Raw genomic sequence first — 17,624 nt, 5'->3', positions numbered from 1 at the left:
TGGTTAATGTCTCCAACAACCACATTCGATTCCTTCATTTTTTTTAGAGTCGTAAGCGGTCACATTCTTGGATTTAGATCGAACTGTTATCAGATAAAATTTAATATTAGGTTGCGTTAGGTTTGTATATGTTTTTTTAAAAAATCAATATAGTCTATCTTCATCGCGAATGGTTAGATTAGATTAGGTTAATATAATTAAATCTATTTTAAAAAATTAAATATTTTATAATAAATATAAATCATTTAATATTTTAATATAAATACAATGTTATCAACTTATAAATTAAATAATAATAAACTAAATTTTAAAATAAATTTATTAGTTTATTTTTGTTATCAACTCAAACAATCAATTTTAATATAAAATAAAATTCTTAAAATAAATATATTATATTATTATAATATTATTAACTAAAAAAATATAAACATATTACTAAACAAAAGTGTCTCTTAAAATAGTAGATTTGAGTCTAACTCAATCTTACAAAACCGGCTTATAAGGTAAAAATTGTTTTCCATTTATATACTCTTTAATTGTCTTATCTCTAGTCAATGTGGGACTTGAGTTCTTTTTAATACACCATCTCATGTCTACCACTATTAGACTTGGTATGCGGATAAATAATGGGTGACCCTTTTTTTAATGATCTAGGATTGACGGGACTTGAGTTTTTCTCAATACATCCCCTCATGTCCATGATGCAAGTATCAATAGTGGGTGACCCATTTAGAATAGATTTAGATGACTCTGATATTATTTTGGAATAGTAAATTGAGAAAAAACTCAAGTTCTACCAATCCTAGTTCATTAAAAATAATCACTTACCATTTATTCACGTACAAAACTCAATAATATTAGACGTAAGGAAGTGTATTGAAAAAAACACAAGTCTCACATCAACCGAAGATTAAATAATTAAATAGTGAATATTGTATTAAATAAGTCACTATTAATATTTTATTAATTAAATCATTATTTAAATATTAAATTATTATTATTGTTATTATCATTATATTTATAGGTCAGATTATAATAAAAAAATGTAAAACTTATTACCTAATTCGTACAGTATCGTGGATTGTGTTAGGCTGACATAAATACTATAAATATTTTATATGATTGAAAATATTTTATATGATTGATCGGATAAGTTTAAATTAATTTGAATTTACAAGTTACTGGTAGTCAATTAGATCTCTAAATTTGGCTTTTCGAAACCCAGAAAGGCAATCTACTATGGTTTTGCAGGCTGTCCATACTGGTTGGTTCCGGCTTCCTGGACCAATTTTCAGTTTCGTCCGCTGCTGTTGTGAGACCCATCACTTCTTGACATTCTTCAAATTGAATACTTCAACCATTCAATTTTCTTTTATTCATGAAAATGGGTTGAAACTTAAAACTCTTCACGTATTACCCTAATTTTCATCACTAAATCAATCTAAAAATATGAGTATATTTATTTATTTATTTATTTTTACATAGAAGAAATAAGAAAAAAGAACGAAACCAAACAAAACGTGAACTATAAACAAGTAAAGGCAGTATGTGTATGGCATCGCATCAGCGTGCAGCAATTATTGGTTTAGGGTTAACACGAGCACCAATTATTGGTTTGATGCATACTTTAATTCAATCCTTAAATGTGTTGATTTTATAATAAATTAAATCAATCCTTTCGTGTAATTAATTAAATAGGATCCAAAACTCGACACAGAAAAATAAATTCAACATTAGAATGTATATTTTGGACTCCAAATGTATAGTAAAATCACATTAGTCATTAAAATTAAACTCATAATTTTTTTAAATAAGTATATATAATTTTAAGTTTCACTTAAGTTTTTAAATTTGACTACTTATTTTTATTTTAGTTTTTAATTTTTTTTTTATTTGTTGAACTAAAACTTGTTTAGATAAATTCTTCCAAAAACATTTATAAGAAAAAAGAATATGAAGAAAAAGTGAAATATTTTTTTTATAAGATAAAATTGATTTATGCATAAATTAATTTGTAGATATTTTCATATTAGCTTTTAAAAAATTAATTTGTATATAAATTAATTTTATTTGTAACGACCAACTTTGACCGTCGCGTTACGAAATAACATAACACACTACTGAAATATATACTAAAATTGTAATATAATATAACACATTTACATCTCATGAATATGTACAACTATGTTGCTTGTCTAACAACTATATACAAATATATATATATATATATATATATATATATATATATATATATATATATACCAATAAATGGTAGTCTACAAAATAAAATCTAACTTCAGGCACCTCTTATAGCCTCTAACAACTATCTCTCAGCCTATCCCTTCTCTGCTCCCATACATCGTATGATCACACAATCCAAATCACATGAAAACATACAAGGGTAAGCTAGAGAAAATAAACAACTCATAATAATAGTCACCATATTCAACACGACAACAAGCAACACATGTATTACATACCTCTTAATAACACATATATTTAAAAGCAACTTACAACAATGGTAATTTAACGACGCTATTATCATTATCATACTTGTTCAACATACAACGCACAACACATATATAGGAAAACAACTTACAATGTTAGCAACTTAACATCACTATCATCATCAAATGGTTCAATATACCACACATGCAACTTAGCATCATTGTCATCATTTTCATCAACTTGTTCAACATACAGTACATAATACTAAAACAACATATGAATGTAAATGCAACCTGCAACACAACATCACTACCAACAATAACAGCTTATTCATCATGCAACACAATATATAGACAACATACATCTCAACAGCACCTTCACAACATGTCAACTCATACAACTCATATCATCACAATATCAACTCATCAACACATATGCATCGTCACACATTTCAACTCAGAGATCTCCTACAACACAGGGTGAGCAGCTTAAGTGGCTAGGTCCTACCGAATCGACAACGCAAAACCTTTTTGGGCTTGCTAGGTAAACAACAAATTTGGATAAAAATTCACAATACGATAATGGTTTCTCAAACTTTGCCACTTAAACAATGAAGTATAGTACTATATTAGGATATGACAATTGGGTTTAGGCTTACCACAACATTAGCAAACTTAACTTGTAACATTGTTAAAAAAAAAAAAAAAAAAAAAAAGAAGAGGCTGATTCAGTAGCCCAGAACGGGCCGTTCCCAAACTGGAACGGGCCGTTCCAAGCTACTGAATTGAACTACATATTGTAGTTGAGAACGGCCCTTCTGGGAAGGAGAACGAACCGTTTTGGAGGGAGAACGGACCGTTCTGGAGGGAGAACGGGTCGTTCTGGAGGGAGAACGGGCCGTTCCGGAGGGAGAACGGGCCGTTCCGGAGGGAGAACGGGCCGTTCCGGATGAGTCCCGGAATGGGCCGTTCTGATTTCAGAACCGGCCGTTCTGGGCGTTAATTTTGTGCGTGATTTGGGAGTTCGGAACGGGCCGTTCCGAACTCGGTACGGGCCGTTCTGGGCCAATCTGAAAGTCTATAAATAGGGGGTTGGGGGCCTTCAGGAGTTTCAGAGTTTTTAGAGAGAAGTTTTAGAGAGAAGGTCTCTGGGTCAGTGAGCTCCTTTCTCTCCCAAATTTCTCTGTTTGACTCCTTTTCTCCTCTAGATCACTAACTCCTTCTGACTTTTCTTGAAATTCAGATCAGAAAGCTTGTTTTGGGAGGACTGAAGTTCCGAGTTGAGTCTCGAGGGGAAATTATACTTTTGTTCAGTCTTTAGCTATCTGAGCCAATCTTCAGGTAAGGGAAGCTAGAATATTTGTTATTTAAGTTGCATGTGAGTTTAGAAACTCAATTGATGCATGAAAGTTGAGGATCCATGGCTGGATCGGAGAATTCGCTAATTGTTCAAAGTCTTGGAAAAAATGGGGTTTCTGGTGAATTTGATGCATCAGATGGGTGCATGTTGATTCTAGGTTTATTTAAGTTGTATGGAGCCTATGCATTGTATTTTGTGTTTGCATGTGGCTGGATTTGTTGGTGTGGATGAGAGTTTGTGAACTCTGTTACTGGAATTTAGGCCGGGCGCAGGTTGAATGCGCTAGGCGTGGATGAGTCTTGGGACTCTTAGGCTGGGATTAGGCTGGGCGAGCTCAGGCTACGCCGAGCGTGAATAATTTTATGAATGAGTTGATGCTTATGCATGTTTAAAGTTGAAGTTTTAGATCATGTATGTATGATATATGATGTATGCTGAGGTGTGATTCATATGTATGCTTTGTGATGATACGTATGAATGTTTGAATATGATATGACATGCGTATATGTTCATATGAGTATGACTGTTGATCATAATGGTGGGCAGACCATTAGGATGTATGATGCATTATTGCATGTGATGTCTTATGACATGTGTATTGTTGATCATGATGGTGGGCAGACCATTATGCATCTGATTGCATGTGATGCCTATGACATGAGTCTAGCCTAGGACTTGAGGAGAGGAAAAATATTTTCGAACTGGAAGAGCTCACATAGAGTCTCTTGAGAGTGGTGCTTGGATAGGCCACTGATATATGAGAGTGGTGCTCTGGGAGGCCACTGGATTTGGGAGAGTGGTGCTCAGATAGGCCACTGGGTTGGGTGAGTCTCCTCTAAGTCCTTAGCTAGTGTTGGAGCGGGGTATGAGGTCGAGGGTTATTCCCTTAACCAAGTACTCGGGAAGGTGCGTGGATCCTTGCGGATAGTCGGTGGGCGAACTCCACAATTGACTTGGTTAATGCATGCCAAGGTCGTGGTAAGCCCGTACCCAGCTGTGCTATACCTGACGGTGGATCTGGACTTTCAATTGTGTAAGTGACATCATCCGAGTAAACCCGAGGGAGGATTATATATCCTGTTTAGCTGTGACCGAGCGGGCGCATTGGGCGTGAAAACGGTTGGGGTGGTTTCGGTAGGATGGAATGTCACTTATACAACTCTATTGTTGTGGAGATCTCCTAGGTGTATGCATGACGACGCATTAGATGATTGATATGCATTGATATCTGTCATGAGATGCATTTATTGCATGATTATTAATATGATGAAGTGTGGTGTTTGACTTCATGATTGGTGGATTGTATTTTATGCATGAGTAGTATTGGATAGAGTGTATGGTGTGACTCTATGAATAGATTGTGTAGTATAGATTATTATGATTCATTTGTGAATTCTAGCTTACCCTTCTGTTTTCCATGTGGTGGAACTGCGATGATCATACTTGGTATGGGAGCAGGTCAGGGCTAGCTTGGAGTCGAGGTGACCGCTGCGAGACGGGGAGTTTGATCCTCGTGTTAGGGTTACCATTTTGGGTAGCGATTTTTGTCTGTTTGACCGGCACTAGGGAATATTATTTTTGGGATGACTGTACATATATGGCATTTTATTTTTGTATTTAAAGAATTTGGTTATTTTTATTCTTATCTATACCTGTATGTATGAGTTATCCAATTTAATATTTTCCTTAGTTCACTAGTAGTAGTGTGATTCCACTAAGTGTAGAGACCATGGCGGGTCGTTACATAACTAATCCACATATAGGATTAACCTACTGACTATCCTCCAAATGCTATAACCCTCCTTCGGTTAGGAACTAAGTTTTCGACTTCGTACTTTACTCAAATTGACCACTTGTAATTGGTATAACTCGACCTGACCCCTATACCATGGTCGCTTTGTACACATGTGTTTCGACCTTGCTCACACACAAGACCAACTAAGTCCTAGAGGAGAACAACACATCATCCACTCAAAGGGACAACTTCCCAAGGAGGGTTTTTCAACAAATTGGGCTCTTAGAGCACCACAACTATCTCAATCTGCACAATGAGATGAGCAATTTCAAAAAAATCTTCCCTAGTTCTAGTGATCAACAACTCATCATCACAACTCAACAACACAGTCATCATCTTATTAGCTCAACTATCAACTCATTTCAACTTTAAATAACACAGTCAACTCAACAACTCAATAGCTCACCTCACAATTTGTAACTTAACCATCACAAAATAATATATTTTTAACACATAGTATAACATATAACTTTATAACAACATACAACTCTCATCTAATAACTTAGCAACACAGTCTACTAATAACTTCTGTATAAATCTCAACACATCTACACATTTCACATCATGTTTCTCATAACTCACAACATTATCATCATGCACTTCACAACTCTCAAGTATATCATCTCATCATATTTCACAACATATAAATAGTCAATACATAACATAAAGTAACTTTAACAACATACCACATATTCAATACATTTTTATTTAGCACAACAACTCACACAACGTATAACTCTTCAACTCATTTAGCACATCTACATACCTACACAACTTCACAACTCAACTACAACATGCATCTCACATCTCACTACTAAGTATCCTCATCATGCTACACAACATCATCTTTCAACACAATACACATCAACCCATGCTATGCAATCATCTCTAACTCCTTACAACATTCACAACACATCATGGTTACTCATACATCTCGTTTACATCCCATCATCATCACAAAAATATCACCCACCACATCATTATTCAATATTTTATCAACAATTATCAACACACAACATTTTCACCATATAATACAACTCACACTACATGTTTACAACTCATCTATCATGCCAACTTACACACACAAACAACATAATACAACCTAAGCACTCAAAACAACTTTCAACTTAACCAAATCACTTATTGTGAAATGACAGTCTTCACATAAAATGACATGTATGAAGTTATACTACTCCTATCATTCTCATCCTTATCTCATATGAAAGATAAGAAGATTTCCTACAACTCTCATGAAGATACCAAGTCCTAATTCCATCATCTACCTTGTTAAAAAAATTTAAAACCGCAACAGTTACAACCAATGTTGATAGCTTGATCCATGTTCACTAAAACGACCATATCTAGAGTTACAAACCTTCTTTTTGGGTGATTTCGATGCCATTGGAAAGCTAACATCCAAGGCTACAACTTTTATGAAGATCCCAAGACCAAATTCGGTCATCTAGCCCCAGAACTACAGCGCTCAATTCAGCACTTCAGATTAAACTTTCTACCCTTCTATGGCTTCCCACATGTTTTTCACCCAAAACCCATCAAAACTTACAACCCGAAGGGACCCAACACCTGCACTTGCAATAAGACAATCCTACAATCAACATGCAACTCAAAAAACATCACAAATCCCACGTGCAACAAGAAATCCAACCCAATCCATCATATTTTTCAAATAACTCAAAAGCCATCTTTCTAATTCCACACACTCCAATTTAATCAACATGCAACCAACAATTTGCTGCACAATATAATATTTTGTCCCAAAATCAACAAATTCTAGCATCCCTTACCTCGGAGGGAGAAAAACTCTAGTTCCGAGCTCCCGGGGAAGAGAAGAAGAAGAGAAATAAAATTGCTTTGGGAAAGAAGACTAACCTTACTGTTTTCCTTGATTCTCAACAGTTTCACCTTTTAAATCAAACACCAACGCCTAGGTTTCAGCCAAGAAAATGAATGAGAATAGAGTAATGGAAGGAAGAAAGGGAAAAATGCAAAAGAGAAAGTTTGTGGGTGTGAGTCTTACATATCTTATGAAAAATTAATTTCAATTTTTCTATTTTTTTTCTTGCGTTTCTAAAAAAAATATATAAAAGACTTTAATGAATTTATTTTAAATTTTCTTAATTTCATGAACTAATGTGATAAGTTATGTACAGTACTTTAGTACAATTTAATCTTTAATTTACATTGATGCACTAACTAGGAGAGTTTATATAAATGTGCAAGATCACATAGATATAAAATTCCACTAATCAAGATAACTCATTCAGCTTTACTTTATAATCGGTGAATATACAAAGAAACATTTTTCTCTCTTCCTCTTGATTTGCCTCGTTCATTGTATTAAAAGTTATCATTTTGAGTGCACGTATAGTGAAGAAATCTTACATTAATTGGAAATGAACAAGTTGAGCGATATATAACTAACACAGATCAATATGTCTAATTTCTTAAGATTTTAAATTGGATGTAGTGTGAAACTCATTTGTATTGTCAGGTCATGGTCCAATAATGAAGATCTTTATCCCCTCCCCAATATTCCATATGAATGTTCAGTAACTGGTCTAACCTAATTAAAATTGAATGAACCAAAAATTTGTATTTGATTGAATTGGATTTCGGATTTGAATTTGAAAGTTAAAGAAATTCAATCTAAATCGAACTTATACATACATAAATTTTTATCTGAAAAATTGCCATATAACCTATACTTATTTTAAAAAAAATATTTAATTAAAAAAACTTTTTGTAACTATTCGAGTAAAGGTGTATAACATATAATTATTTGTCCTAAAAAAATATAATTACTAAATTTTGTAATTTTATATTTAATATTACATTTAAATATTTACTACTGTTAGCTACATAATGACTTACAGAAAATATTTAATCTTTTGAATGATTTTTGAAGGATAATGGTTGAAGTTAACACGAATATATAAAAAATCAATGACTTTAAATAACTGTGTAAATATTATTTTGAAGGATTTATCAGGAGACAATTAGTTATTAGATTTTACATTATGTCGATTTATTTTATTAGTTGGAAAATAAAAGTAATTTTAAATTTATGTATAAATCAATTTAAAAAATTAGCAAATTATATCTATAACTATTATAAGGGAATATAGGAGATGTATCTATTTTTTGTCTCTATTTTTTAATAGACTATTATACTCCTAAATATAATTTTTTTTTTTAATTTTTTTTAAATAATTATACACAACTTTTTAATATTTTATTAATAAATAACTATTAGAGATATTCGTGTCTCTACCCCTCTAATAAGTTAATAGAAAAAGTTGATGTTAATGGAAATATTTTTTTTTAGGGGTGATTTAATGCAAATATAAAAAATAATGGAATTAAAATCGCCATCTGTGGGGATCGAACCCACGACCACGTGGTTAAAAGCCACGCGCTCTACCGCTGAGCTAAGACGGCTTGGTTGAATGCTGAATATATCTAAATCAATTTAAATGTAAATAATTACTAATTACACAAACAGCAACCTCTGGCGTTCGCTCCTCCATATCCTTGAAGGTCAGTGTGTGCATCTTCTCTATTCCAATAATGGGGAGGGAAGGAAGTGAGATCTGAAAGGAGCGTTGATTCTTCGATGGACGACGAAGCTGAGAAACAGAAGAAGCACTTAGCAATGCTGGAACGCCTTTCGAAACGCCCCCAACCCCGTTCAACCAACTCCGATTCCTCATCAGAATCCACCTCCGCATTCCTCTCACGCTTCTCCGATCGAAAAACCTCCATAGAGGCCCAACTGGCCCAATCCCACTCCATTTCCTCCGACCCAGCCCAACTCAAACTCCACTTCCAAAATATCTCCCAATCAATCTCCGATTTAGAAAAACTCGTCGCCCAAAACTCCTACCTCCTTCCCTCCTACGACGTCCGAACCTCCCTCAAAACCCTCGATGACCTAAAACACTCCCTCCAAAACATCACCTCCAACCTCATTCCCAAAAAGAAATTCTCCTTCAAGAACAAACCCACCAAAAAGGATTCCGCTGTTCCCCAATCCAAACAACCCCCTCAACTCTCCACTCCCCATGAGATCCCCACGCGCCGCGACTCGCCGGGCTTCACAAACAAAACCGGCGAGGTTTTCATTCAAAACTTCAGGGACTCCGAGGTTGGCGAATTCGCCGTTTCGGATCTCGATTCCTGCGAAGTGAGGATAATAGGTTCCGTGAGGGCGCTTTTCGTTCACAGGTTGAGGAATTGTAGGGTTTACGTGGGCCCCGTCACGGGCTCCGTTCTCATTGAGGAAGCCGAGGGTTGCGTCTTCGCGCTGGCCTCGCATCAGATTCGGATTCACGCTGCCAAAAGAAGCGATTTTTATCTTAGGGTTAGGAGCAGGCCCATAATCGAGGACAGTAACGGCGTCAGATTCGCGCCGTATTGTTTGAGTTACGAAGGGATTGAAGAGGATCTTCGCGGCGCCGGTCTCGACGCCGAGACCGGAAATTGGGCCAATGTTGATGATTTCCGGTGGCTGCGCGCGGTGCAGTCTCCGAATTGGTCGGTTTTGCCGGAGAATGAGAGGGTTGGGGTTCTTCATTTAACGGATTTGAAAAATGAGGACAAGGAAATTTGATTTCAGTATCCACATTGTTTCTTGTGACTGGGCCAGTGTTGAGTCTAGATGTTTTCTTTTCTCGGGATTTGACGTTGAAAATGAGATTAATGTGATTTTGGCAATGCAAAATGGTTTTGGATATGTTTCTTTTTAGTGTTGATTATTCGAACATGTTTGGATGAATCTCTCTGCAAACACATTTGCTCAAACTAAAATCAACTTATAAACCTCAATTTTTAGTCAAGTTTGAGGAAATAAATTTTATAAACGTTAATTGCAAGAGTTGATTTTAAAGATTGATTGGAGTCAGTGTACAGATGAGTTTCCTGTCTAGTGCTTCCTGGAGGCTTCTATTCTCTCTTTTCTGTTACTGCATGGATTTTGATAGTATTGATCTGCATTTATCCTTGTTCGGGAATGGCTGGTTATGAATTATTTGTTTGCTTTTCAAATTCCTTGGTCACGACGTTGGAATGTTTCATCTAGGGAGCAACTACTACCTAATGTGTTTATTATAATTATGGATTGCTGCGTTGTTTGTTGATGCGTTGTGTTTGTTTTAAGCATGACAATGTTCAGTAGAGTTACAGCTAGTTCTTTTGGTACTGGTAGTAAACGGTTGAGAATAGATTATAAGGATGCTAAAAGTTGGGTCTTTTCAAGTTAATAAAAATAGTTGAAAACATCATACTCTGTTATTGTTCATATCTTTTTTCTTCTTCTTTCCTTTTCCATTTGGTGGCGGGTGAGCCTGGGGTTGTTGATCCTAATGTTAAGGGGTGTTAAAAAAAGTCCGATTAACTCAAATTATGAGTTACATAACCGGTTTTTGAACTAAATTTCCTGGCCTTTGAAATGACTTCCCCTTCGTATATGATGGTGTTTTTTCTAGCTTAGTGTTGTTGCAGTTGCATGATGGAAATGATTCTACTGGAAATGCCTGCAAAGCTGAGAATATATAGGAATTTCCGTTAATAACATTATCTTCTATAATATTTCATACTGGAATTCCTTGCTATTCAATTCTGTGACTTGGTAACAAGTAATTTAAAAGATTATCTCTTCAAAAACTTTAAGAATTTCCTTTAACAGTGAAATCTACGAGTGTAATGTGAGATGTTAATTGAACATTACCAATAGCTGAAACCTTAACTGAAAAATTATCGAGCAGACTTAGCAGAGTAATAAACCGATTTTGTTAAGAACGAAAACCAGTGAAAATAATATCTAATGGGGAAGAGATATGAGATGTAATACCAGAGTCTAAAACCCTATTTGTGAGGATTATGGGGGAAACTGTAGGGACTAGGATAATGAAAGATTTGTACCGTAGCCATACATATATGATGGAGGATTCCATTTAATGTTGGGAAGATATTGAGATATTGGATGAATCTCTCTGTAAACACATACTCAAACTAAAATCAAGTTATAAGTCTCCCACCTTAGCATGCACTTTTTTCCTGTACTGCTTTGAGCTTTTTCTTGCCTCTTAGAGCATCTCTAGTTTTATAATCTATTTTTGAATTTTTAATAATACACTTTTATGGATCTCTCCGTGCCAATATAAAATTTAAGAACTTTTTCCTTTTTCTATTTTCTTTAATAAAAAAATTTAACTTAATTCTAAATTCACTTTATGTAAATTCCACAATAGATCTATTTTCTTTCTTTTTTGTTATAAGAATCTGATTCTCGCAAATTTTTATGTAAAAATCAGTTCTATGCATGTCAGCCACGCCGCTGCATTCTAATAGTAACAACAAATGGTTCTTATTTTAAAAACTCATAAAAACCTCTGATTACAGATGACCTTGCACAATAAGAAATCAACGTTAAACAAGTGTTTTAAATTACATAACAATTTATAAGTATGACATTATTAAAAAAACATTTCAGTTACATTCTTCACATAATCTCGTGTTCTCTTACAAAATTTTACGTTAGAAATTTGTTGTCATGGTTTAATGTTCGAATGTTATTGTTATCATTATAATTTTTGAAAAAGAAATTTGAATGAAAATATAAAAAACCTCTGCCCTGCATTTCAATTAAATTGTTTATGTAATCACCAAATCAGATGCCGCTTCAAAAGCAAAAATGCACCACCAATCTGATTCATAAACTTGCACTTCGAAACTCCAAAAATGATAGTCATTCATACAACACATTAAAAGCAATTTTTTAAAATGAAATTGAAATACCAGAGTAAAAAAAATGATTTACCTAATCTGAAGGTTATGAATCATGCATCTTTCGTTACAAAATAAAAGGCACAAACCGTCTGGCAAGAACAAACAAAAATTACCACAAGATATTATACACGTGAAAACAACATCCATCTAAACAAGAAAATTACAACTGAACAATAATTTTAATCATTAAACTCTATAACTTGCAGGCATATTTTATGTTAGCTCATGCAGCTTTTTCAGCCTCTGCAGCTTCTGCTGCTGCTTCTTCTTCCCGAAGCTTCTTTAAAGATGGAGGTGGTCTTACAACAATGCTTTTCTTCCATTTTTTATCAAGCTTTCTGGACAACCTCTTACCAATACCCTCCTCAATCTCTCTTTCCCGCTTCACAGTAAGCATGCGAGCAATCTGTATGGATATTTACAGTCACATCATCGTTCATTGAAAATTAACACACAAAATAATCGCACAGCATTTATGCAGACTCCAGAGAAGAACCTTGTTAGTAAAGCCCTCTGGCGTCATTTGAAATTATCCATAATAAAGGTAATACACAAAGAAACTATAGAGACAAGGCTGAACCAGCTAGGCCAGATTGAAATTCTCTTCTTTCTTTCCATTGAGCATATTTTGTATTCAACATGGTATCAAAGTACTGTAATCTAAGTTGGCGGTTTCTTCAACAACTAAATCCTAGCGTCCCCTCTCCCCAATTAGAGCTTTTTATTTTAAGGAGGGATGGACCTGATAGAATGACAATTTCAGTTCTCACCAAATCTAAGCTGAACACGCGGAGAAGGTAAATACTCTAAGATGAAAAAGGAAAATGGCAGGATAATTGAATTTTATTGGTGATTTAAATTTTATATTGACATGTGATGACCAAAGATGAAAACCAACAGAGAAAGCAAGACAAAGGGATGGACAGAGCCCCTTCAATATACTGTAAACAGAAAATAAGGTTATTTGATGAGGCAGTACTATAAAACCACGTTAAAATTATATCAAAACAAGGACTAAAATACAGAAAAAAAATTGACATAATTATTGTTAAGGCAAAGATGAGAAAAAAACAAAAATGCTAAAAGGAAAAGCAGAACACATGCACAAGTTCAATGTGGTTTAGCCAATGTGACCTACATCACAAAGAATTTGTTTTTTCAGCGAACAAATATAGAACCTAACACAGTAAATGATACAACAAGCACCCATGTTTTTACCTTCACCCACAACCCCATAAACAAGTTCAAATCCAAGGAAATACATAAAACCAGTCTGAGCCCTCCGCCTCTACCACAGAACCTCATTTTTTTCCCCTTCAAACGTTGAGCTTCAACATATCATGTCGGATTACAATTGGGGGTGACTTTATTAATAACATAATTCATGGCATCTCAAGTGTCAGGTCTCAACATTTACCTATTACAGATACAGATCAATTGAGTCAAAATTATAACAACCAAATGAACATCTGAAGTTTGCTTGGATGCACCTGGGAATAGGAGTTAAGGACTTCGCACACAACTTCACAAAGAAATTGAAGTGCATCTAGTGGAACTAAAAAAGAAAAAAGAAAATCATGCAGAAGTTATAAGAGGATCAACTGATCAAGCAGAAGAAAAACCTAGTTCAAGTATTCCTACATACACATTAAATACTTTGTATGCATGCATATCTATATCCCACAGTATTTTCCTGTTCATAGCTTAGAGACATAGATCTAGGCCTCTTAACTTGGTCAATCACCAAAGTGAAAAGAGGGGAAGAGGGGGTAACTATAGGCAAGACCACTGCCTCAAACTCAATTCCTCCAATAATCAGGGGGTCAGACATCACCAAGCATAGGTCATAGTCATGCTGATGTAGTAGTTTCATTTCTTGATCTACCAGCAATTGGGTGTGCCAGGCCCAGATTAACATGAAATTGGCTGTGCCAGTATTACTCTCATTAGTTTAGCTGTCAGTGGCAATTTGTTTCTAAGTGAGCTCTGTCTTTGGAGACCCAGAGAGTAAAGACAGTACTGAATAAGAGATTCAAATTAACCTTTTTAACAACATAAATTTTATATTTCAGCCAGACAAAAAAACTAATTATCAAGCCATCATATATAATGGTCAGAATGAGATAAGTAATCCACAAGTGAGGAAAACATTTTACAATTTTACATAATATAAACATGTATTAAGAATGAGAAAAAAGAAAGAAAAAAAAAAACAAAATGTAATGGATGAAATTGTCTTCACATAATTTTGCACAGAGCCACAGAGCTTGCCATGAAGTAAAATTATAAATTATAAGAGTATCTTAGTACATGAGCTATATTCTCAAAGGACCATTTGGATTTTGGATAAACAACTTAATTATGTGTTTATTCAATAAGCTCTTATCATATGAGGACTTGTGCCATAAATTTGATCATAAAACAGAAAAAGTTTTTAAAAAAAAAACTTATTTAAACAGGTTAAACACAGAAATTTATTGAAATACACTAAAAACAACTTATGAGAGCCATAAGATATTTCTAGAAGCTCAAGAAAGCTCATCATAAGCTCAACACCAAAAAGCCCCTTAAATTACTACCAAGTTGTAGCCTTTCACTTTGCCATCCAATGTTCAATTCATTGTTGCACCTGAAGAAATTACTACCAACTTAGGCTTCTTTCCTCTACATTTCCACTATTCATTTACCAAACGCCAGTGGAGCTAACACTGAAAAAGGCTTTAAAACACGGTCCATGACCGCAATTTTGACTGCAAATTCAAGGTTTTTGGCTCTCCCCAACCAGAAATGTGGCCGCATTTATCCCTAGTATCAATAGGATTGCAACAAAACAACGACCACAACCGCAATTTAAAACATCCTCAAGCTAATCACACTAGTTAATTTCATTATTAAAGCAAAGAAAACCAAAAATTTAGGGGGGGGGGGGGGGGGAGAGTGAAGTACCCTCTTGCGCATGCGGCCGAAATCGCTGGACTTGAACTCGTTGCGAGCGGATTTCTGAAGGCGAAGCATGAGAAGCTCGCCCTTGAGGTCGACAACCTCTTCGTTAATTTGTTCGGTGGTCATTTGTCTAATTTCCTTCAATTCCTCCACCCTCTTAGACATCATCACCACCGGCACCGAAGCGGTGCGTTTGGTGGGTGGAATGGAGCATGTGGCAGTGCCACGGAGCTGAATGCCACTGAAGGAGGATTTGAACGGTAACGGCTTTGGGAGAAAGGAAATGGTTGAAGAAGAAGGCGAAGCAACTGAGAGACTCAACATTCTCAACGCCTCTTATTACCAGCGAAGTGGATACACTGCACAGTCTGTGCAGATAAGATTCAACTTCGTCTTCTTTTATCCGCTGCACTGAGCTATCCGAATTTTCCCTTCTATTCTTGTTTTGGAAAAAAATAATAATAATAAGCGAAATGATACTATAGTATTAAATATTGTAAAATAAGTTGCTCAACTAAGTCTAAAAGTACTAAAAAGAAATAAACATAAAAAATAATACTATATAAATTATTATTATATATATAATTATTTAAATTTATATCTTTAAAATTAGACCGTTCTGTGAATTAATCTAAATATCAGATCAAAGTTCAATACAACATTGTTGAATTAGATGAAATTGATATTGATAAAATAATTATTATTATTAATAATGTATAAATATCATTAAATAAGTATAATATATAATTTTATGAGAGTAAAAATTAAAATAAAATAATATTATATAAGCTTTTAATATTTAACGTGTATGTTAAAATTTAAACTAAATATAATAAAATATTTTAATTTTAATTTTAATTTTAATAAAGTATATGAATGTCAATTGACAACGATAAATTTATATTTAAAATGAAAATGTCAAATCAATATAAAAGAAATGTAAATAATTAAATTATATTTTTATAGGATATAAAAATAAATTATTTTAATTTAAATTTTTTATTAATATGTATTTTACTATTATTAAATACTTTTAAATAAAGTTAAAAAAAATTAAAGATGACCAATTCAATCTGATTTTTACACTATTTTTTTTTAATGATTTTAGACTGATTTTTACTCATTCAATTTGGTTTTAACGCAAATTGATTAATTGTTTTAATTACATCGAACATTGGATTAGTTCCATGTATAACAATTCGTTATGATTATTACACTTACGAATCAACTACTTATAATGATGAAAATACAACTAATTACTTATAATTATATACTCACGTTATCAAGATATATACACTATAACACACACACACACACATATATATATATATATATATATTTATATAGTTGTTTTTAATTATATTCACACACACACATATATATATATATAGTAATCTGATAAGTACCGAATATAAAATTCTAAATTATCGGTTAAACAATATTTATACAGATCAATAAAGTAGTCATCAACTACATCGCCAATGACATAACCCTACAACTGCCCCAAAAGCTCTTCTCCAACTAACTCTACCATGCTCACATGAAAATCATGATTATTGCAATTTAAACCACATGGAAAACACACAAGGACAAGCTAGACTTCAGAAACAAAACAAGTATAAGAATGAAGCATCTATACTCAACACTATCATGCAAATCAAGCAAGTATACCACAAGATTCTCATCCACAACAATTACTATATTTGAAAGTTAAAACACCAAAGCAAGTTAAACATTCACCACAATCACATCATACAAGGTATTCATATCATGCATATAAACATAATCAACTCACACTACATCATATGCAAACACCATATCTAATGTGTCGTCATGTATTCACCTACGAAAATCATCTAAACACACTTTAACAATCTAAGTGATTTGAACCTACCAAATCAATCTGATCACTTTCAATCCTTACTTTTGATTTCTCAAGTGTCATCACTTACACCAAGAAAGTTCAGTTTCACCGCTAAGACTAGTATAGCTAGGTATATACATATTACAACCCTGACATGCATCACCAAGTTAATTATGGAATTAGCCTACTAATTATTCTTAAGGAACCATACAACCTTTCCAATAATCAATTATGGGTAGTGGTCATCGATTTCATAATTTACTCCACGTTAACTAAGGACATAAAGAAAACTTAAAAAATTTACTCCAAGAGTTTCACACCTACTTAAGGAAGGTTTTCAACAACTGACCTACTAAAACATGGCAATAAGATTCACTGTATGGAATATTCAACTAGATTTCAAAACAA

General features: G+C 33.9%; 2 protein-coding genes and 1 non-coding gene across 3 annotated transcripts; 1 reads left to right on the top strand and 2 right to left on the bottom strand.

Annotated features, from left to right (window-relative positions):
- Positions 1–8,989: 8,989 nt before the first annotated feature.
- Positions 8,990–9,061, bottom strand: TRNAK-UUU (transfer RNA lysine (anticodon UUU)). Its single transcript has one exon. It is a non-coding gene; the product is annotated as a tRNA-Lys (tRNA).
- Positions 9,062–9,132: 71 nt separating this feature from the next.
- Positions 9,133–10,355, top strand: POR (C-CAP/cofactor C-like domain-containing protein). The gene has a single exon (XM_020377696.3). The coding sequence runs from the start codon at positions 9,237–9,239 to the stop codon at positions 10,230–10,232; it is 996 nt and encodes a 331-aa protein (XP_020233285.1). The 5' UTR covers positions 9,133–9,236; the 3' UTR covers positions 10,233–10,355.
- Positions 10,356–12,423: 2,068 nt separating this feature from the next.
- LOC109813481 (Ribosomal L29 family protein) lies at positions 12,424–15,794 on the bottom strand. The gene is made up of 2 exons (XM_020377673.3): positions 15,356–15,794; positions 12,424–12,815 (listed from the first exon to the last, which is right to left on the bottom strand). The coding sequence occupies exons 1-2, from the start codon at positions 15,674–15,676 to the stop codon at positions 12,633–12,635; spliced, it is 504 nt and encodes a 167-aa protein (XP_020233262.1). The 5' UTR covers positions 15,677–15,794; the 3' UTR covers positions 12,424–12,632.
- Between the last annotated feature and the right edge of the window lie 1,830 nt (positions 15,795–17,624).

This window comes from Cajanus cajan, chromosome 2 (assembly GCF_000230855.2).
Source record: "Cajanus cajan strain Asha chromosome 2, NIPB_CcT2T_4, whole genome shotgun sequence".
NCBI lineage: Eukaryota > Viridiplantae > Streptophyta > Magnoliopsida > Fabales > Fabaceae > Cajanus > Cajanus cajan.
Note: the sequence above shows the minus strand (reverse complement) of the source record. Positions and strands in the feature narration are given on the sequence as shown.